The sequence below is a fragment of the Homarus americanus genome, unplaced genomic scaffold (assembly GCF_018991925.1).
Source record: "Homarus americanus isolate GMGI-L3 unplaced genomic scaffold, GMGI_Hamer_2.0 scaffold24260, whole genome shotgun sequence".
Lineage (NCBI taxonomy): Eukaryota > Metazoa > Arthropoda > Malacostraca > Decapoda > Nephropidae > Homarus > Homarus americanus.
Window position 1 is genome coordinate 1,009,816 of NW_024721079.1, and position 22,215 is coordinate 1,032,030.

Sequence of the window (22,215 nt, forward strand, 5' to 3'; positions counted from 1 at the left end):
GTATATATATTCTGCTTTTCTGGGCAAAAATATTAAAAAAAATGAGAAGGCGAGAGTCTATGTATTTATTGCTTTAACTGAGAGGCAAAATACCAATAGTTTTGTTGTTGATTTGACACATTCATATATCAAGTTATTTACACATTAGTTAACAAAGCAATTCAATCATTACTACTTACCCTATATATCGAGGTTCTTATAACATAACATAACATTTGCTAAAGGTTCATAATGACCTGTACAAACTTAAATGCTTTTAAAACTAGCTGTCATTGGCATAATCTTCATACATAAGAATAAAATATAAGAACTAGTTTGTTGTCAGTACGTTTCAAATTGAAGATTCTATTACAATTCTATATATGCAAATAAATGACACACTTCATAAACATTACGAAATTATGACATTTGTCCGACAGTGGTGAGAACTGGGTTATACTGGAGCTCTAAAGGAACAAATGATTTACCAAGGAAAGAAAACTCATTTGTAAACAGGACAGTAGAGAACAGCACCAGAACCTTTAATATTATGTGTGATTACGTGTACCTGAGGTTGGGTGAGATCACTAATAATGTCTTAATATTATCAGTGTCATCGTCTTGGTTCGTCACTGTGATCATTTTGACACACACACACATTGAGGAAACTACTGCCTGGAATGAGTGGTGAAATTATTCCAATACTTTATAAACCCAAAGTGAATCTCGTATAAGCTACCGTCTGTGTGAAGGCGGCCTCAGCAGGTGTGTAGGTCTCGTAGTAGTTAAGGGTTCAGTGTGAGGTTCGGAACCTTACCTGAGGAATCGACCACTTCTTAATCTCACATACTCCTGTACGTTGGGTAATCCGTTGACAATAACGTTAAGCTTGCCGTTGGGGATACTGTTGAGATTCCCGTTGGGGATACCGTTGGATTTGCCGTTGGAGACATTGTTGAGCTTGCCGTTGGGGATACTGTTGAGATTCCCGTTGGGGATACCGTTGGATTTGCCGTTGGAGACATTGTTGGGTTTGTCGTTGGGGAAACCGTTGGTCATTACTCTTGATGAATCATAGGCCATTTTGTAAGAATGTTTGCTTGATGGGTGAATGTAACACATGTTTGAGAGGCCTGGCATCGTTACCTTGGTGCCAGCATTACCCTGAAGGAACCAAACTTATACCAGAAGTTGTTTTTTTAAAGTCAAGAGAGATCAACATACAACTAGACTAACAAAATACAAAGGAACGAAATATAGGATCCCAGCTCCTAATAAAAAATAAAAATAAAACTTTTCTGAGGCATTACGGGAATACAGTATAATGAAAACATCTTGGTTACTGTGCGGACGTCCTATAAAATTTTACATATCTATTATAGTAAGGTACTAAAATATTGAATATATAGGTGAAATAATGGTTATCAAGTAAGGGTCTTAGGATTCGTTATCACAGGAGAGAGAAAAACAAAATTGGAAGCGTTTCACTGAGACACTGACCTCGATTTTTACGCTTTTCCGGTACGACTTGATGTAGAAGTTTGCGAAGAGGACAAAGAACATGACCGCAATACCGCACTCCCATCGTAGACACACTGACGGCACCTCACACTCCACGAATGCCACCTGTGAAGTAAGAGTTATTATAACATTACCCTGTCAGCGTGGGAGGTAGCCTGGAATACAAAGATGTTCTTGGAATGCCAAAAAGCCCCTGCAAACTTGAGATGCCCCGTGGAACCCTTAGATGTTTTTAGAATCCTGATGTAATAAAATCCCCTAAAACTTTAGAACCCATAAACATGCTCTGTCCTGATATGCCTCGGTGAATGGCACAAGTTGATCGATGGTGCCGTATGGGGCGCCCGGCTTCCTCTAACAAACATCACTTTCACTAAACAACAAAAAATAGTGTTACCGAGACAGCATGGAAGAAGACGATGGTGAACTGCACCATCTGTAGCATAGTGAGGTACTTCTTCCACCAGAGATAGGGACGGAGGCGGGGACCCATGGCCGCCAGCAGGTAGTACGAGTACATGACAACGTGTACGAAGGAGTTAATGAAACCCATGAAGGTAGCGTGACCACCTGAGGAGAACATGGTATCTTAATATGGCAGTCAGAGGAACTTGCATTAATATTTGTTTACATGAGCTGTGGATTAAAGGAGCACAGTATTTCTATTTGATTACTGTCATTGATCACTAGTAAACTACACACTCGGAAACAGTGGATATGTTTCATCTGACTTTACAGCGGATAAGTCTTATAACCGAACTGTCGGACACCTGCCTGACTGTGTATGACATCTGATGGCTATAAACTGTCCCTACTAGCTATACGTGACACCCATCTATACTGCACGCCTATGTAACTACCTATCTACATTCCCAGTTTGCAATACAAGCACCTAGCCATATAACGCGATGGCTATAAAAGAACTTGGCTACACAAGCACCTCACTAGACACACGGTTAGTTATAAAAGCACCACAGTATGTAACCAACTGGCTATGTACAGTCACCTAGATATAAAGGGTTTACTCACCTGCCTGATGACGGACGCCGTACCAGAGGCTGATGGGCATGAGGGCGTGGTGACTGACGTGGAGGACGGAGATGTGCTCGTACTTCTTGTTCAACACGAAGAAGATCTGCAGCAAAAATTCTCACACACTCAAGACATCTACAGTTAGTATATGATAATTGTTACGATTTCTCGACATGTAACGGACTCTTGTTTCAAACTAGGTGTATCATATATTGATTCAGACGCTCAGTATAAGTCACCTAATAATTTCTACAGTTTAACACGATATACAGTATGCACCAAACTATCTAAAGTCCAAATAGCCCCAGGGTCGCGAGGATGCTCAGCCTACCTTCAACAAACAAAAATAAGTGAAAGAGTCAGTGTGAATTATGCAATGAAGTGAAAAAAGACATATTATAGAGAAATCACTTAAAGCACCTCAGTGGAGCAGTCATGAGCCATATAATGAATGGTAAGTCTCCGCGGAATACTTAGGAAAAGACAGAAAACATTTATAGGTTAACTCACCGTATCGATGAAGTCGATAAACTTGGAGAAGTAGTACCAGAAGGCGCCGTGCATCATCTGCAGTGAGGTTGCCGTGAGTGATATATAATATATGCTAATACAAAAGCTATTCTTTACATTTCATAAGTTATAGAACATATAAGAAAGGTTTAGTCAAGGAGATGATCTTTTGTTTTGGTTTAAAGAAGGGTTTATGTTAACGATAGGAAGATGGATGGCGGCAAACTCTTCCGTCTATCAGTTTATTAAAGTTTACTGTCCACTGAAGTTAGATTTATTATGTCGGAGAAATCGAAGTAATATCTAGCGATACACATGTGATTTAGAACCATAATTTCAAGTACTGAATACTGATAGTCCCTGTGAGTCACTTACAAGACTTAGGAAGTTGTGTCGGGACTTACCAAGACCGCCTTTGGGTCATCAGAGAAGTCACACGTTTGACACACTAACTTGTAGCCGCCGAACCATCCGCCTAGTCCTCCCTGTGAAAGCAAGACATAATAGAAGATCAGTAAAGAATACAAGAATAAATATTTTAATAAGTACAAATATGTTTGATGATAATTGTGTTGAAGTAGTTAATAAGTGGCCAAAAATATCTTATAAAATATAGTAAAACATATGAACAGTTGTTTGATTCACTTCATGATTAACATTTCCGGATCAAGGTGTACAGTATGTATGTTAGTCGTGGTAACGAGTGAAGATGCTTAACAAACAGTGACATAAAGAACTACCTGAGTGAATAGCCAGGCAGAAAAGACGACCTGGAAGGCGTTGTAGGCAATCATGAAGGGTCTGAGTCCTGAGAAAGGTTTCCTTGAGGACATATAGAGAGGTCCCCACCAGGTGACGATGCCAACATAGAGGAGACACAAGAGGAGGGAGGGGAGGGGCGACTGCAGGAGGAGCCACGATCCCTGGCGGGGGTCTACAGGCAGCTGGCTGGCCACCGTGATCTCCCCATACAAGAAACACAGAATGGTGATGCCTGCCGCCCATCTTCCATTAATCTTCAACTCGTTCACAACTCCTGCATGAAAATTTAGATTTCTTAAGAATGTTTTCTGTCTCTCTCTATATATACAGTATAGACTTCAAGTGAAACAACGATAAGCGGATAAATTATTCCCATTACGGTTAATAAATACACTGTAAGTGGAGTTACGTTCAGTGAATTTTTTCCCAGACAAAATCATTCTATATATATGTAAAAGTTTTAACTAAAGGCATCATTTTATATCTCTTAAAGTTGTGAGTAAATCTAAACAAAAAATTATGGATATGATAAATCAACCAGCAACTGAGAGATTACGTCATGTTGTGGCTCTGGCCAGACTGCCACCTGTACCTGTTTCGTCTTGCTGGGCGGAGGAGGGGTGGTCGTGATAGCTCTCTGACGGCGCCATGTTCAAAACTTTCTCTTCTGGGTCCACTATCTTATGTTTCAGCTGCAAGTAAAAGAACATAATTAAAACGTAAGAATGGAAGAAACTGCTGCGGGCCTAGTGGCTCATACTGGACAGTCCTGTTTACACCCAACCCCTTTCGCTCATATATCCGCCCAACCGATATTTAAAGCTACCCAGCGTGTTCGAGTTAATGATGTTTGGTAAATTGCTCCATCCATCAACTACTCTATTTCCAAACTAATCCACGACTGATGAAACTTTACATTGAAGCCTTATAATTTATCGTTGAAACTGACAACTTACACTTTATTTTCTCAAGATCGAAAGAATCAGCTTTTGTATATAGCTGGGGTTAGGTGAAGCCTTATATGCACTCGTGAGTTTAGGAGAGTTTTCCTTTCTCTTGGACGGTGTGTGTGTGTGTGTGTGTGTGTGTGTGTGTCAGTATTTCTTCCAACAGTATTTACATAAAACATTAATTAAAAGAGAGATCAAGATGGTCAGGGGCAACACAAACTTGCAACACAATAATCACACCTCTAGGCTACACCAAAACTGCGTCTAGTTTCTCGTATTCACTCCGCGTCCCACTTTCCTCCCCACGCTAAGATCAGTGTGTGACCTTTACCTGCCTACGTACTTCCTAACCTGCCTGACGCTGCGAAGATAATATGCACTCCTCAGCTCCTCTCCTCGGTTCCATGAGTATTTTGGACCATTTTACATAGATCAAAAGACATCATTAATATATACACTTTGGGGATTATTCTCTATATTTCCCCTCCTATCTACTTTACTTGGCGCTCGAGTGAAAGACGCCTTGGGCAACTCATCGAATAATGTGGATGTTCTGCCCCTTTTTGCTCATATACTGGGGTTGAAGGTCACCTGTGAGTTGTGTCAGACTGAGTAAAGGAGAAGAGTTGCTCTCCCTGGCGGCTGTTGACCCCATTGCATAAATTTATATTGCTACATTCTACCATGGTGAGACCCATGGGGTGGTGTCTGACCCATGACTTAGTGTGTGATCCATGGACTGGTGTGTGACCCATGATTTAGTGTATGACCCATGGCTTAGGTGTGTGACCCATGGTTTAGTGTGTGACCTATGGCTTAGTGTGTGACCCATGGGCTGGTGTGTGATCCATGGGCTGGTGTGTGTGACCCATGGAGTGGGGTGTGTGACCCATGGCTTAGTGTGTGATCCATGGCTTAGTGTATGACCCATGGCTTAGTGATTGATCTATGACTTAGTGTGTGACCCATGGCCTAGTGTGTGATCCATGGGTTGGTATGTGACCCATGGCCTAGCGTGTGATCCATAGGTTGGTGTGTAACTTGTGTAACACTAAGGGATGTGTGGCCCATGGGTGGGATGTGTGGCCCATGGGGTGGTGTGTGGGTATGGGGTTATGGGTGGCTTAGGGGTGGCGTAGGTAAACGACACAAAGGAACATAAATCACGTAGGTTAACTAACTGTTGTCATCACTGCCGCGAGATTTATAAATTGCACTAAACATGTTAATAGTCTAAATAAAAACGTTCAACACTGAATCCTGTAGCAACTGTGACTGCTTCTTGTTATTGCTGCTGGTGGAGGTGACGGTGGTGGTGGTGACGGTGGTAGTGATGGTGGTGGTAGTGACGGTGGTGGTGGTGACGATGGTGGTAGTGACGGTGGTGGTGGTGACGATGGTGGTGGTGACGGTGGTGGTGGTGGTGACGGTGGTGTTGGTGACGATGGTGGTGGTGACGGTGGTACTGTAATGGTGGTGGTACCGACACTAAAAATCTTTTTCACGTTAACGATTGTTTTTTTACGTCACCTCAATAGGTCAGGTCCAGAGAAGGTGGATTTGAAGCTGCAGCACTGACGGCTAGTCGCTGACTGTCGAGGAAGAGAAAAATGTTGCCTCCTATTCTTGCTGGGGCTGTGCCTTTCTACTTCACCCCGAGCTGCCGTCCAATTCGGCAAGTTTCAAGACACGCACAGCAAAGAGTTCAGAGGTAAAACAAAAAAGGTTGAAAGTGAATATTGTTGAGCTGTGAAAACAACAAAAGGATGTTAATGACGCTCGTTTAGCTTCATAAACAACAGAATTTTCTTGGTAATGTATCATATAAACTACAACAACTTGTGTTATCACGTTGACTCGAGGGTCTGTGTATTAGTTAAAGAAGCAGTCACCTTTGTGTAAGGTTAATCAAGTTTTACTCTTTTTATCTAAGGACCGGAGTAGTCACCCCACTGGGCGCCCCGGTAAACTTGTTGACCACTCCAGTAACTTACTTCAGTCACCCACTCAGCATCCTCTCCACTTAAGACACACACAAGCTACTCTAGTCAACATTTCACTGGACTTCCTCTAACAATCCCTGACCAGAGTGAGGAGGCCATCCTAGTGATTCATTTTGGGGGGCACAAAAACAGGCAGACAGACATAACCGAATACAACACCCCACCCTACAGTTGTGGGTGTCATGTGAGGGGAGGACCAGAGGGGTGTCATGTGAGGGGAGAACCAGAGGGGTGTCATGTGAGGGGAGGACCAGAGGGGTGTCATGTGAGGGGAGGACCAGAGGGGTGTCATGTGAGGGGAGGACCAGAGGGGTGTCATGTGAGGGGAGGACCAGAGGGGTGTCATTTGAGGGGAGACCCGAGGATGTCATGTGAGGGAGGACCAGATGAGTGGAGGACCAGAGGGGTGTCATGTGAGGGGGAGGACCAGAGAGGGTGTCAGATGTGTGCCATGTGACCTGAGGGAGAGGGACCAGAGGGGTGTCATGTGAGGGGAGGACCAGGGGGGGGGTCATGTGTGCAGGGGGGAGGACCCATGTGAGGGAGAGGGGTGTCATGTGTGGGAACCTGAGGGATGTGAGGGGAGGACCAGAGGGGTGTCATGTGAGGGAGGACCAGAGGGATGTTGTGGGGGTCGAGGGTGTCATGGTGAGGGGAGGACCAGAGGGGGTGTCATGTGGAGGACCAGAGGGGTGTGTGAGGGGAGGACCAGAGGGGTGTCATGTGGAGGACCAGATGGGGAGGACCAGAGGGTGTCATGTGAGGGAGGACCAGAGGGTGTCAGTGAGGGGAGGACCAGAGGGGTGTCATGAGGGTAGAACCCGAGGGATGTCATGTGGAGGACCAGAGGTGTCATGTGGGAGGACCAGAGGGGTAAGCCCTGAGGATGTGAGGGGAGGACCAGAGGGTGTCATGTGAGGGGGAGGACCAGAGGGGTGTCATGAGGGGTAGGACCAGAGGGGTGTCATGTGAGACCAGAGGTGTCATGGAGGGGTCATGTGAGGGGAGGACCAGAGGGTGTGTGAGGGGAGGACCATGTGAGGGGAGGACCAGAGGGGTGTCATGTGGGGAGGACCAGAGGGGTGTCATGTGAGAGGGAGGACCAGAGGGGTGTCATGTGAGGGTAGGACCCGAGGGATGTCATGTGAGTGGAGGACCAGAGGGTGTCATGTGAGGGGAGGACCAGGGGTGTCATTTGAGGGTAGAATGAGGGATGTCATGTGAGGGGAGGAGGGGTGTCATGTGAGGGAGGACCAGAGGGTGTCGAGGACCATGTGAGGGAGGACCAGAGAGGTCCTGTGAGGGAGACCGAGGGGATGTCATGTGAGGGGGAGGGACCAGAGGGGTGTCATGTGAGGGGTGAGGGGAGGACCAGAGGGTGTCATGTGAGTGTGAGGGGAGGACCAGAGGGGGTGTCATAGGGGTGTCATGTGAGGGGGACCAGAGGGTGTCATGTGGGAGGACCAGAGGGGGGTGTGAGGGGAGACCAGAGGGGTGTGAGGGAGAACCTGAGGGTGTCATGAGGGAGGACCAGAGGGTGTCATGTGAGGGGAGGACCAGAGGGTGTCATGAGGTAGAACCGAGGATGTCATGTGAGGGGAGGACCAGAGGGTGTGTCATTGAGTGACCAGAGGGTGTCATGTGAGGGGAGGACCAGAGGGGGTGTGAGGGGAGGACCAGAGGGGAGGCAGGGGTGTCTGTGGGAGGGGAGGACCAGAGGGATGTCATGTGAGGGGAGGACCAGAGGGTGTGTGAGGTGATGTCGTGGAGGGGAGGACCAGAGGGGGTCCGAGTGAGAAACCGATGTGAGGGGAGGTTGAGGGGTGTCATGTGAGGGAGGACCAGAGGGTGCCATGTGAGTGGAGGAACCATGTCATGAGGGGAGGACCAGAGGGAATGTGAGGGAAGACCAGAGGTGTCATGTGGTGGAGGACCAGAGGGTGTCATGGAGGTCAGTGTGGGGTGTGAGTGGGGGAGGACCAGAGGGGGTGTCATGTGAGGACCAGAGGGTGTCATGTGAGGGGAGGACCAGAGGGGTGTCAACTATGATAAATAAACATAACTCATAAACCTTAACTCAATCAACCTTTCATTTGTGGTTTATAATTTGCCTAATAAACTGAATATAAACTTTTAAATCTTTTCCAATACTTTCAAACAAAGAAAGTTTTACAGTCAGGGATGTGAAATGCCAACCAACCACACTACCTCCTTGTGTACCGAGAAAAGACTTATTCTACGACACACACACACACACACACACACACACACAGATGAGAAAGAAAAACTGAGGGAAAACTTTCTCTTTTCAGCGGTCAAAAGAACAAAGAACAGATTCTCTCAGGGGAGGAGGAAGGAAGACAGGCAGGGAGGCAGGATGGAAAAGAGGCAGGTAGGATAGGATGGAGGAAGGCAGGATGGGATGGAGGAAGGCAGGATGGAAGGCAGGAAGACAAGCGGACAGAAAGATAGATAATGAAGCAAGTATTTAGAAAGGGTGGAGGGTGACAAGCAAGATAGAGCAGAGGTAGGGAGGGGGGCAGTGTGGCAAAGGGGAGTAGGTAGGCAGGTAGGCTTGGAGGAGGGAAAAGCTAGTTAATGTTGTACCATCTAATAATACAAAGCTCGCCCTTCTCTTACACCATCTAAAAAACACTATTTTCCTACAATGTAACGAGAGTGGTTTTTAACGAGTTTTAAGTGCACACACACACACACACACACACAGTGGCGGAAAACGGCCGAAACTGTTGAGTGGCGATTATAAGAGGTTAGGTTAGGTTAATCCATTGTAATATGGTAGGTGAATAGTTGTACTCCATTATTGGTCACCCTTGTTATATGATAATATATTAACATCATAGAAATACAAAAGCTTACTCACTTAATCCCTTAGTTTGTTAATCTTGTGTAAAGTAACCTCGTAAGACCTAATCTAATCTGGTCACTGATACTGGTTGATGTAGTGTGTGTGTGTGTGTGTGTGTGTGTGTGTGTGTGTGTGTGACCATAAAAACACAATGGGGTAATTTCGTAAAAAAAATAAAATAAAACTAATCAATTATGCTTTCAAAACCATAAATGACTGAAAAATATACATACGCCTAGTTAAAAATACTCATATAAATATTCTACTTGTGTTTAAGAATACAATAATAATAATATTCACCTTTTAAGCTACATATCAATAATAATTTTTTTTTATATCTCTAAAACATTGATTATATATTGCTTTCATTCGGTGATAATTCAAAATAATCTCACTGGTTGATATTGAAGACAGGTTTGATGATGACAGGATGGAAAAAGCGGACGAAGGCAGGTTGAGGTGTAAGATTGACCTTCATTTAGTTCAGGAGTCAGAGAAACACAAACACACACACACACACACACACACACACACCTACGAACCCATTAAAAGTTATACTGAAAGGCGACGATGGACTACCAAGTAAATGCAATATTATAACTGGCAACAATGGCATATTTTATAATAGATCAGAATATTGTTTGATGTACAAGTCAAGAGGCAAACCAACCAAAAAGAAGATTAATACTGTATAAGTTTACCACTAAAGGGAGACAGAGAGTGTAGTGTGCTCTCTTCCTCAGCTGACACGTAACTGACTGTGTGCTCACGTTCACCTGAAACTACTGTATCCCGACAGCAATAATCACAGGATGAGGAATCTTCTTTTAATAGTAAGAATAAGTTTAGTTTTTTGTAAGATGTTAAAAGCGAGAAAAAAAATGCTTTATTAGTCTGGTATTAACGGATGCAAGTCACTGTTAATAAAAAAAATAGTCGACTTGTTTTCAAAAGATTATTAAAAAAAAAATTAAGTCGTATTAGTGTCCGAATCATTTTTGTTTTTCTCATTTAGCTCTTACTTGGACAGCGAAATGCTAATACTTTCTCCATCCATCATGAATCTGAACACTTGTTGTCAGGTCCCAAAACATCTTTACCTTCAGGAACACATCACATTTAATCGATAATTATCCTCTTATTAGTTTCTCCGCTATAAAACTTGTCATTGTGATCTGTTATGTGTCTTTCCTCAGAGTTATTTAAAGCGTCTAGATGATGTATAAGTTAAAACAGGAAATAATTAAACTATGATAACTGCAGTAACGCGACCAACACGACAATGTCTTTCCGTCACCAGAGATTCTTCACCAGGCACCAACAACAACTGGCAATAAGTCCTTTAACGTGTCTCTTTCCTCATGTTACTCTTTTGTTATGTTACCCTTTACCTCCTTTCTGTCTGAGGTCACGAATTTGGTTTATTCCGTTAAGATGTTTGAATATTCAGGCTTACAAAGTTTTAGGTACTTAAATATCCGGAGTTGAACACATTACTTCCGTGTCACTTTCACCGAATGCATGTTACAGTACTTATCATTCACACGCACATATAAATCGAGTAAATTTCCTGAAAGTGAATTTGTATCAAGTAGGAACATCATTATCGTGTTCTTTCCATGCTCTACCATTATCTGGAGCTGAACCAGTGTAAGAATATCATTAAAAAAGCTCTGAGCAAAAACTGATCACTCCATCACCAGCTTGTTAAAGCTAAACATATATATCTCTCTCTCTTTCTCTTGAGTGACTTAATATTTACTGAAGCTGAAAGAGTGGATTTAATGCAGTTTGGGTTGTTAGTATATGTTCTTGTGTCATATTGTGGGAATTTCATATAGATTTTTGTCAATGCCCTTTTTTCAATTGTATTTTACCTGAAATTTACAAAAATCTTGTTTGGTATTTTTTAGAAGCCATCTTGGATTAATGGCTGCCATCTTGGATTTTAGTAATTGGAAAATTAGAAATTTTGTCCATTTATGTGTTTGTTTTTCTCAATGTCATTTCGGATGCTTAATCACCTAAATGGAAATTTGTATTCACTCCAGGGTTCGTTATTTCTAATCATATATGTATTCTCTATGAAACAAATAACTGCACGGACTTGCTAATTGCCTCATCACTTCTATTGACAAGAAAAGTCAAGATTATGCCATTGCATTTATAGTATTTGACAAGTATAATGTTAAGTCTTTGAAGGAGAGCACAAGGGAGCGCCAATCAAAAGGGGCATCAACCTCCATGCCTTAATATATAATGGACGGCAACACACATCAAGCATTTCAACATATTTCTTAGCAGCACCAAAACAAAACATCTCCTGGCATGAAAAGTTGTGGCGAGTTTCAAGACAGTCGTCACTAGTCACATGAATGGGGTTGTCAAATCGCACTGAATCATAAATGTAGCGGATTTTGGAAAGTTCCCAAGTAGTCAGATACACTAATCATATTGTACAGTATGCTGCTGAAGTGCAAAAAGTTGGAAAAATAGTTTACATCTATGCATGCGATACAGATGTGTTAGTTCTTCCCCTGTTAGTGATGCCAGTACTGGGTGATCAAACAAGTATCATTATGGGGGCGGGCGCTAATCGTCAGCAAGTGCATCTGCAACCACTGTTTCATGCCCTGAATGAAAGTCGTGTTCAGGCCTAAAGAGGTTTTCAATCAATCAGTAGCTGTGACGCAAATGGTCTATTTCTGAAAAGAGTAAGAATGCCTGGTGGAATACATTTGTCCCCGGCAAGTGACACAGCATATACCATGTGTTGTGTTAGTGACTCAACATCTACTGTAAATAGTTATCACCACACCAACACCCGGCTCTGGTGGTCGTCCCAGTCACCGTGTCCGGGAGGACATCAACTTTTTTTTTTAATCTATATTTTCTTTCATTGTTTTTTCTTTCTTTTACGACCGATAAAATCGACCTGTTGAAAATCCTCTTTGACCTTTGTACCCGGACGCTGATAACAACACAGTGATGTGTGTGTGTGTGTGTGTGTGTGTGTGTGTGTGTGTGTGTGTGTTTTCCTTTATAGTATCTAAATTTCCTTTTACACAGTTTCTTACGTCCCCCAACGGTAGAATAAGAAGAAACAAGTAATGGTGCGGCGTTTAATATATACAAACCCGCACCTAAAATTTACAACTGGTCTATAATGACTGATGACAGTTAAAAGTAGATTCGGAGACAAGAATAATCACCATTGACAAACTATACTACAACTGTCTCCTACAACAATAATTCTACATCTGTCTGGAACTATAAAAAAGTATCCGCATATAGAATGATATTTGACCAAAAAATTATAGGAAAATATCATCTTATCTGAAAATTGTCAACCCCCGACTCTTATCATATCAGAAACATCATTACAAAAAGGTTGGGATAATTTAATACCCATTTTAAACATCCATAACAACCGGACCTTAAAGGGTAGCTAAAGGTCATTCATATTCTAACTCATCTAGAAGGATAATTAGAAGAAAATCATAATATGAGCTTAAGAATGTCATCAGCCGTTCACATACACACACACACAACCGATTCATTGTTGTTGGTGGTTGGATGAATCGTATCAGTATAACATGGCTAAAGTATTACCTATATTTGACTCTATGTTCTTCTAAATATGATCATAATATACAAAATAGACTAAATAATCATATATCTCTTTCAGAATTAATAGTGTAACTGAATCACGTCTATTATAATTATCATATTCTTATGACTTAAGTAGGTATGTATAAATAGAGTATTCTAATTTGTATCTCGAGTGATTTTACTGTTGACTAGATACACATGGAGGCTGTACCTTCATTCAACACATATACTCTGGTATTTTCACGACACACCGCAAGATAGGATATACTACTGTACTTCCTTTCCTAACCTGATCATAAGCAATAGCCATTAGGCAGCACATGATAGCCGGGAGATATGTTTACATCAGTCGATAAAACAGAGGTAAGTGCTAAGGGACTTCCTCATCTGGAGAGTCGATCACCTCACGGACCTGCTCGGCTTCTGCCTGCTGCACCCTCCAGTGGACGTGTTATTGTATAGTTGGACACATTGATGCCATCAGACCCTCAATGGGGGGTCTTTACTTCCCCTTAGCTTCAGTGGTTATCTGAAGAGGAAAACAATAATATAGTAACGTTATATTTGGCAGTCAAAATCTATGGGAACCTTGGCATTGTTATGACTATTTGTGGATATAATCAAAATAGATATATACAGTGTATATATTTTTTAATAATTATCTATTACTGGTTTATCTGTTTTAATGATAAGAAATGAAAACTCACTAAAGACTAATCAGTTATCTCACCTAGTGTTTGCCACGCTTCCGGTACGTCTTGATGTAGAAGTCAGCGAAAAGGACGAAGAAGAGGAGTGACACGCCACTCACCCAGGCTATCAGCGACGACGGCACAGGACACTCCACAAACAGCGCCTGTGATATAGTTATATGGTGATGCTGTCTTTATTAGTCTCTTCACGATATAACTGTTGATATAAAAAACTGTTGATTCTCAAGTGATTCCTGCGGCTCCTGGAGTGATACATGCGACCACTCAAGACCCAAAGATAAGTTTTAGTGCGTGTCATTTAACTATAAGGAACTCTAGAGTAAAGAGTCCGAAGTATAGGAGCTCCTGGGCCTTGACTAACATACTCCTGAATACCGTCTCTGGGGTGCCCAGTTGACTCAGGCCTCAGGAGTACATCAAAGGTTTATAGCATTAAAGTATCCCAAGATGACTAAGGGCCTCCAGGGTGCCTCAAACAAATGATCACCAAAGGGGTCTCAGATAATCGTAATACAGCTTTGGAATTCATCAACTGAAGCCATGTGATCCGTTTAATGTCGTGAGAGGTCTGAATAATCCCAAGACTAAACTCTATACCAACAAACTATAATTAAGATAACTTACCAAAAAGTTGTGGATGAGGATGGCTGTAAACTGCACCATCTGGAGTGTGGTGAGGTACTTCTTCCACCAGAGGAACGGACGAACGCGGGGACCCATGGCCGCCAGCAGGTAGTACAGGTACATCACAGTGTGTACGAAAGAGTTGAGAAGGAATGCGAGTGTCGTGTGGCCACCTGGAAGATTAATAACATTATCACATACAAATATCTCGTTGTAAGAGAAAAAAGAAACTATCATGTCCTAAAATCATTCTTTGCCACATATGAAGAACGAGCTGAGATACCCACAAAGTTACAGATTCACCACAGTACTGTACCCACAACTGTACTGACCAGAATAGTAGCGGATGCCGTACCACATACAGACGGGCATGATGGCATGGTGACACACATGTAGCAAAGAGATGTGTTCATTCTTCTTGTGTAGAGCAAAGAATACCTGCAGAGTGAGAGCCCACAATGAATGACCAGCAATACAATTGATTATTGGTATTTCAAGTCTGATATTAATGCTATAACTTCACCCAAAGAATTATGAAGAATTGAACCAAGTGAGGAGCACAGTAAAAAAAAAATAACTTACAGTGTCTATGAAATCCACAAACTTAGAGAAGAGATACCAGTAGCCAGCATGTACCATCTGTGGAAGGGCATACTGACGTTAATACAAGCAATAGTTAACATGTACACTCTCAACAAAAACTACTCCAACACCTGGGCATGACGATGGGTGTGAGAATGAGCAGAATGGGGCTTGTCACCTGGGAATGGTTTCAGATTCGTTGTTTATTTTTTTAGATTGCAGAGTGCTTATATCGCTCAAGAAGTTTTTGGTGAGAGTGTACATACTATTACTAAACTATATTCAGGAACATTCAGAGAACTAAGCATATGTACAGTTTTGTTTATACATAACCTTAGAGCGAACCAAACCAACACCTTATTAACGTAAACTAAGCCAACTAAGTCAACCATAACAATACAACTGTGAACTATGACAAGATGTTTCCTCTATATTCAAGTTTAGTCTGCAGGCAACACTATGATCTTTCAGTACTATACGTTTAAACAATACTTCAAAGATTACTTGTTATCAGGGCGAGTAGGGCGTTTGTCATCCTCCACTTTTTCATCTTTACATAAAGATCTTCAGACTACTGGTTACCATATAATTATAAAAACAATAGGGATTGGCCAATGGAAAGCATCATCTTGTTGAGACCAAATTACCATTAAACGACTCTCGTTTGGCTAATTATATATACATTATATTATTCCCCAAGATTCCTTAAAAAGGTTGTGTTTGACGTGTAGCAGTACTGACTTACCCTGACTGCTTCAGTGTTATCAGAGAAGTCGCACCTCTGACACACGAGGGAGTAATCACCAAACCATCCGGCCACACCTGACTGTCAACACCATAAACAGTATATTACACTTTAGTTTATTACATTTAAGTACGGCAAAAGGTCTGTGAACACACACACACCTGATGTTTCTCTTCATCTTGTGAATTTTGTATTTCCACCTTAATTTTCTTAAGTGAATAAATATAATAACAAACTAATTGAAAGGAGCACGAAAGTATTTTAGTAAACCAATAAATTATATAAATATATCTACTTTGTTTTCTCTGTGTATTCTGATAAGAGAGCTGGAATAGATCAACAAAATACTTCACAAGTTTCTCCATACAAGACCAAAATACAGTACTGTACTACGATTCAGTGGTAATTATTTATGTATGTAATGATAACTATTACCATCATTAGAACACAACACTGGGTACAATAATGTTAGATTTTATAAAATTAACATACAGTACCTGAGGAAGCTTAAAACAATTTTACCTCCCAGAAAATCCAGGCGGAGAAGACGACTTGGAAGGCGTTGTAGGCCATCATACTGGTCCTAAGTCCTGACACGGGTTTCCTGGTGCTCATGTAGTGCGGTATACACCAGGTGACGGCGGCCACATACAGGAAGCAGGTGATGATGGTGGGTAGGGGAGAACGCATGAGGTACCAAGTGTCCTGACGGGGGTCCGGAGTCAGCTTGCGGTACACCATCACGTCACCATACGTATAGCTAAGGACGATGAGTACCGCTACTTGCTTCCCTATAGTCCTCAGCTCCTGTAAACTATCTGTCAGGAACAAAGGTTTTCATCATTAGATTTATATTTTCTTGTTTAGGCAATGGTTAGAATGTATTCTTGAGGAGTGATTGATTGATTACACTCCCGGTGACGCAACAGCTTAGGTCATGTCGCCGAATTAAAATTAAGATTTAAAAGACCAAAATCAAATAATGCAAGGTAAAAAACCATAAGTAATAAATAACACGAACTTTCATAAAAAAAAACATTTAAAAGTTAATTGATAAAACTCCACATTGTATAGAAGGCCGGCCTCCTCAACAAAGAAGAGGACCCCCCCCCCCCCACGTTACCTATTCCTTCCCAAGCACCGACAGACAATAACTAACCCATGACACAACCCTAACACACTATTAGCTTAGCTAGGCGGTCAGCCAGCCCTCTCTTACCTCCTCCTAAATTTCTTCACTTTCCGAACTATAACTTACCTCCCCCACCTCTAATCTTCTTTCACCCCTCCTTTCTCTACACACACACAAAAAAGCACCAAAGTGAACCTAAGACCCGTTTCCCATCCGGCACTGGGAGAGGTACGTGCTCTAAAATTATAAACCGTCTCTGTCTGCCTGAGCTGGGCTGGACTTAATCACTAGCTCTGATGAGGTGAAAGTTAAGAATACTTTTTTCTAAGTGTCTGAGCAAGTTTAGCAATTAGTCTAGGAAAATATTTTTAACCATCGAGTTATAAACCTATAGAGTAATATTGGGTAGTAATTAATTCCTTATTAGATAAAACTTGTTTTTTTTTATCTTTAAACAACCAGCATTAAAATACAAGCACAGAATATTCTTTATTCAAGTTTTCGGGCAAGAAAATGTAGTCATTTTCTAGTTTCTAATACAGTTGCGGTAGAACAGTGTGGAAGATACTTAAGACTGATAATGAGAACACACACACACACACTAACTTATATCTTCGAACAGGAATTACACAAAAAATAAATAATGTTTACCTTTTTCATATTGTTGAGGACAAGAGCGTGGTGTTGGCAGAGCTGCTTCTTGTGAGGTAGTCATCCTAGGGTGGCAGCTCACTGGGACTCCTGAACTGCCAACCAAGAGAAAGTTATTATTGTTACAAAGTGCACACAGTACTTGTATAAATAACGCTTATCAAAAATATAAATAAAAAGTGTATGTAAGTGAAGATAGTAAACTTACATGACAATGTTATTTATACAATGTACTGTACAAAATCCAGTCATGTTTGTTACAAAAAATAGATTTTGTCTCGAAATAATTGCATTGTATTTTTTCTCAGGTGTCCCTCAGTGTCTACAGTCAGCTCGATGAGGAAGCGTCCTAGACCATGACCACAAAACCTTGTACTTTCAGCTTGGCTAAAAATAAGTAAATGGAGTGAATTTAACTGACAACAGCAGAGCTCCAGAGACATTGTCTTTGTAAAACAAAAACAAGACTACAATTAAACAGAAAAGATCAGGAAAATATGAGGCAGATGAAATGGCGAAATAAGAGAAAAGAAATGGTGGTGGTGACGGTGGTACTGTAATGGTGGTGGTGGGGGTGGTACTGTAATGGTGGTGGTGACGGTGGTACTGTAATGGTGGTGGTGACGGTGGTACTGTAATGGTGGTGGTGACGGTGGTACTGTAATGGTGGTGGTGACGGTGGTACTGTAATGGTGGTGGTGACGGTGGTACTGTAATGGTGGTGGTGACGGTGGTACTGTAATGGTGGTGGTACCGACACTAAAAATCTTTTTCACGTGAACGATTGCTTTTTACGTCACCTCACTAGGTCAGGTCCAGAGAAGATGGGTTTGAAGCTGCAGCACTGACGGCTAGTCGCTGACTGTCCAGAAAGAGAAAAATGTTGCCTCCTATGCTTGCTGGGGCTGTGCCTTTCTATTTCACCCCGAGCTGCCGTCCAATTCGGCAAGTTTCAAGACACGCACAGCAAAGAGTTCTGAGGAAAAACAAAAAAGGTTGAAAGTGAATATTGTTGAGCTGTGAAAACAGCAAAGATGTTAATGACGCTCGTTTAGCTTCATAAACAACAGAATTTTCTTGGTAATGTATCATATAAACTACAACAACTTGTGTTATCAGGTTGACTCGAGGGTCTGTGTATTAGTTAAAGAAGCAGTCACCTTTGTGTAAGGTTAATCAAGTTTTACTCTCTTTATCTAAAGACCGGAGTAGTCACCCCACTGGGCGCCCCGGTAACCTTGGAAAAAGTAGAGTAAGTGGAGTGAATTTAAGTAACAACAGCAAAGCTCCAGAGACATTGGCTTTGTAAAACAAAAACTGCTCTTTTTTATGAAGATGGCAGAAAAAATCTGATAAAAACCAGCCAGTATCCTCCATAAAGTCTCGCCTGACTCGCCCCTCGAACCAATGTGACCTGTCCGCCCTTGAGGGTTTTTTTCTATTTAGTTACATAGGCAGTGACTCGGACATTTCCAACCCTGTCTGCTTTCTCCGGGGGAGAAGGGCCCTAATAACCCCGTGGTAATAAGAATATACATATACTTCTCCCTTGTAATTGTAGTCCAAGAATCATCAAGATAATAACTTCTTTCAAACCAGTACCATCTAATTTGTACCTGAATACTAAGACTGCCAGGTCACCCTATTCTGCAGTATATGAACAAAGAAGCATATTTTCAATGAATACCTTCCGTCTTCAAACTATCACAGTTTTGAAGCTTCCTAAATTAATTGTAGTGAATTACGTTAGGGAAAGCGTAAAAGGAAACATATTTTGTGGGGATACTGAGCCAGAGATCATGTGTGAGAGAGCTAGACACCCACTCATACCTGTCAGTCAATAAACAAGACCAAACAATGATTACACCACAGAGATATTGTCTATGTTTCTACCACTTACTTCTTATTAGCTCACTTGACCAACAGTGGCGGGGAATTATGTTGTGTCACTACAATTCTGGTCACTAAGACAATGATGACGAAGACGATGAACACGATAAAGGCAGTGCAGTATTATAAGTTATTGCCGCCCTCAGTGATGCAGCTAGTGTTGATTAAACGCTTACTCACCGTCTTAAACTGAGAGATGTTAACTGGTGAAGCCAACGATTAGTAGATATGAGCTACGTTCGTGGATAGTGTACTTAGTGTCTTTAAGTATAGAAGACAAGGAATAACACCAAGAGAATCAGAGATGCTGAGTTGCTCTGAGTCACACGAGAAACAAGTGACCGACTACTTACTTACTATGGAAGATGAGAAGTGAGGTACTGTAATTAAGAGAAGCTTCACAAAGGTACACAATGAACCGTGTGAGTGTACTGGAGGGAGTGATAATCAAAAATAAAAGTGTAAATATAAATGAAATAAGATACAGAGAGAGGTGAATGTGTGAAGGCGCAGAGAGACTGGAAACAACTGAAACGTGACGACAGGTTGGTGAGCATAAATAAGACTACAGATACACAGAAAAAAATACATACATAGAGAGAAAGGGTCAAGGAAGTAGGAGGAGACAGATGAACTGCTGACATAAGAGAAAAGAGAAACTAAAGGTTGATTATTAAAGAGGCGAGTAGAGAGAAGGTGGATGACTCGTGATATAACAGAGAAAGGAGAAGGAATAGAAATAAAGTGATGTCCCCACCCAGTATATACAAAGAGACCTTATATGTTCTAAACTATATTATATATAAAACATATAAACACACATAAGCATAAATGTAAAACGGACACTAAAAAAAATTTCATCTATTTTAGACATCAAATAAAATCGTTTTCTCGTCTTGTAAACTTTTTAAAGATGTTTTGTTATATTGATTCGATATTACTTTCAATATTCCTTCACTTGATTGTTTTTTTGTTTTTACGCTGTTGATATATAAACAGTGATGAAAGTAAAGACAAATGCGGTATACATTGTCTTCTCTGGATACGTCACGGCAAAAAACAAAAAATAAATAAATAAATAAATAAATGAAACATGATAAAAAGAAGCCCGTCCTTATGTTTACTCTTACGATACGATACAAAGTTAGATAAATAAGAGGTTTGATCCTAGTACGAGTGAGTTAGCCTTTCCTAAACTACAAACCAGGGAATATTATAGGTAGTGCGGTGTACCTGACTCCCGCTACGTTTGGACAGTCATTCGAGAGAGCAAACTCTCTCAGAATATCTTATAAATGGCATACATAATTTATGTGTGTGTGTGTGTGTGTGAGGAGGAAAAAGTGAAAGATTCGTTCTCTAATCCATGAAACAAGCAAAGAAACTACTGTACATGACACAAGCTGAGAGGGATTACATATGGCAGAATCTATGCATGGTTGCATGTGACACAAGCTATGGGAAGGCAACACAACACTATATATGACACATACAGTAGCTATGCATATGAAACAAGTTATAAAGCGCAGGATATCATAACACTAGAAAGACACAACTGACTCTACCCCCAGAAAACTAATAGGAAATACAAGAGTATAAATTTCCATTCCTCGATATCCACGCTAAACAGACTGAACGTAAACACAACACACCTTAAACGATTAAGTACTCAGTAGCAGTTGTCTAAATAACTATGTAGGAAAAAGGTTATAGGACTCCTACACGTGGACGAGACAGAGAGCTCCTCCCGAGTCGATGGTGAGGTGGCTACATACAGTGTACTGTACTGTAAGGGGGTAACAATAACTCCCTCCGTCAGCCTTCACAACAGAACATATGGGCGGAGCTTTAATACGTACCAACCTTCCTCTACAAGTTTACAAGGCTATAGGGCTAATTTTTTGTTAACACTAACCCTAATAAGTCCACTCGCTTGGTATTTAATTTTTCTTACAACTCTTGTGTTAGTTTGTGGTCCTTTGATATCATCTATTACTGGAACGTTTGGGGAAGACCCTGGAGAGTAGTGTACTGCTTCACTGTTGCCCGTAGCTGAAAAGAAAGAATCAGCTAGATAAAATATTTCTTGACAGTTGTACATATAACAGCATATTATATTAGTTGTACATGAAAATACGAAAACTAAAATATATAATCATTATAGCATAGAGTGGACGGGATAAATATGGTTAGTTACCTTCATCAACTACAGCCGAAGAACAGCTTTGAGTGAAGTGAAGGCCGAGAGCGATGGATTTACCCTCCATCGGTGTCAAAACATAAGCAGTGCCTCATATTGGTACAACATGGTAACTGATTAGGCTTTTATGGACCCAAGCTAGAGTCCCAGAGGTGCGGTGTACACGGTAACACGTCCTAACACTTGTTCATCAATCCAACAGGAACAGATGGAGCTTGAAACCCCTGGCAGGCAGAGAAAGACCAAAACACGTGATACCCATAAAATGTTTCCACTACAGTACATGCTTCAGGAGGGATACCGTCTTGTAGGAGGATTACTTAGTGTGATACTTGTGACAGGCATAGCAGTATGTATGTGACGAAGGCCCCCCCCCCCCCTCATTCAACAAGAAGAGCAGAATAAACAAACTTTTCCTAATCTCTTGTATTGACTAACTT

The 22,215-nt window shown here is 41.5% G+C and overlaps 2 protein-coding genes across 3 annotated transcripts in view; both read right to left on the reverse strand.

Moving 5' to 3' along the window:
- Positions 1 to 51: 51 nt before the first annotated feature.
- LOC121861330 overlaps positions 52 to 22,215 on the reverse strand; it is a 37,641-nt gene continuing 15,477 nt past the window's right edge. Inside the window, exons 10-23 of the mRNA XM_042358977.1 lie at positions 17,686 to 17,780; positions 16,425 to 16,720; positions 15,903 to 15,983; positions 15,158 to 15,214; positions 14,908 to 15,013; positions 14,576 to 14,748; positions 4,397 to 4,496; positions 3,783 to 4,078; positions 3,447 to 3,527; positions 3,043 to 3,099; positions 2,530 to 2,635; positions 1,898 to 2,070; positions 1,480 to 1,605; positions 52 to 1,143 (exon numbers count right to left, since the gene is read on the reverse strand). Of these exons, the coding sequence (XP_042214911.1) occupies positions 793 to 1,143; positions 1,480 to 1,605; positions 1,898 to 2,070; positions 2,530 to 2,635; positions 3,043 to 3,099; positions 3,447 to 3,527; positions 3,783 to 4,078; positions 4,397 to 4,496; positions 14,576 to 14,748; positions 14,908 to 15,013; positions 15,158 to 15,214; positions 15,903 to 15,983; positions 16,425 to 16,720; positions 17,686 to 17,780 (2,098 nt within the window). The 3' untranslated portion in view covers positions 52 to 792. The remainder of the gene's footprint in view (positions 1,144 to 1,479; positions 1,606 to 1,897; positions 2,071 to 2,529; positions 2,636 to 3,042; positions 3,100 to 3,446; positions 3,528 to 3,782; positions 4,079 to 4,396; positions 4,497 to 14,575; positions 14,749 to 14,907; positions 15,014 to 15,157; positions 15,215 to 15,902; positions 15,984 to 16,424; positions 16,721 to 17,685; positions 17,781 to 22,215) is intronic.
- Positions 12,735 to 21,938, reverse strand: LOC121861405 (elongation of very long chain fatty acids protein AAEL008004-like). 2 transcript variants are annotated; one of them, XM_042359087.1, is made up of 11 exons: positions 21,773 to 21,938; positions 21,491 to 21,627; positions 18,486 to 18,661; positions 17,686 to 17,780; positions 16,425 to 16,720; positions 15,903 to 15,983; positions 15,158 to 15,214; positions 14,908 to 15,013; positions 14,576 to 14,748; positions 13,969 to 14,094; positions 12,735 to 13,767 (listed from the first exon to the last, which is right to left on the reverse strand). In XM_042359087.1, exons 4-10 carry the CDS (start codon positions 17,747 to 17,749, stop codon positions 13,969 to 13,971), a joined length of 903 nt encoding a protein of 300 aa, XP_042215021.1. In that variant the 5' UTR covers positions 17,750 to 17,780; positions 18,486 to 18,661; positions 21,491 to 21,627; positions 21,773 to 21,938; the 3' UTR covers positions 12,735 to 13,767. The 2 variants fall into 2 exon arrangements, with proteins under 2 accessions (XP_042215021.1, XP_042215020.1); XM_042359086.1 differs by having other exon boundaries at positions 17,686 to 17,775; positions 21,773 to 21,937.

Bases quoted from the DNA above. Each gene is read 5' to 3' on its own strand.
- LOC121861405 (XM_042359087.1), bottom strand. From the start codon at position 17,749: ATGACTACCTCACAAGAAGCAGCTCTGCCAACACCACGCTCTTGTCCT. The intron at 15,215-15,902 runs GTAAGTCAGTAC...GCCCTTCCACAG, and splicing joins ATAACACTGAAGCAGTCAGG to ATGGTACATGCTGGCTACTG. The intron at 15,014-15,157 runs GTAAGTTATTTT...CTCACTCTGCAG, and splicing joins TTGTGGATTTCATAGACACT to GTATTCTTTGCTCTACACAA.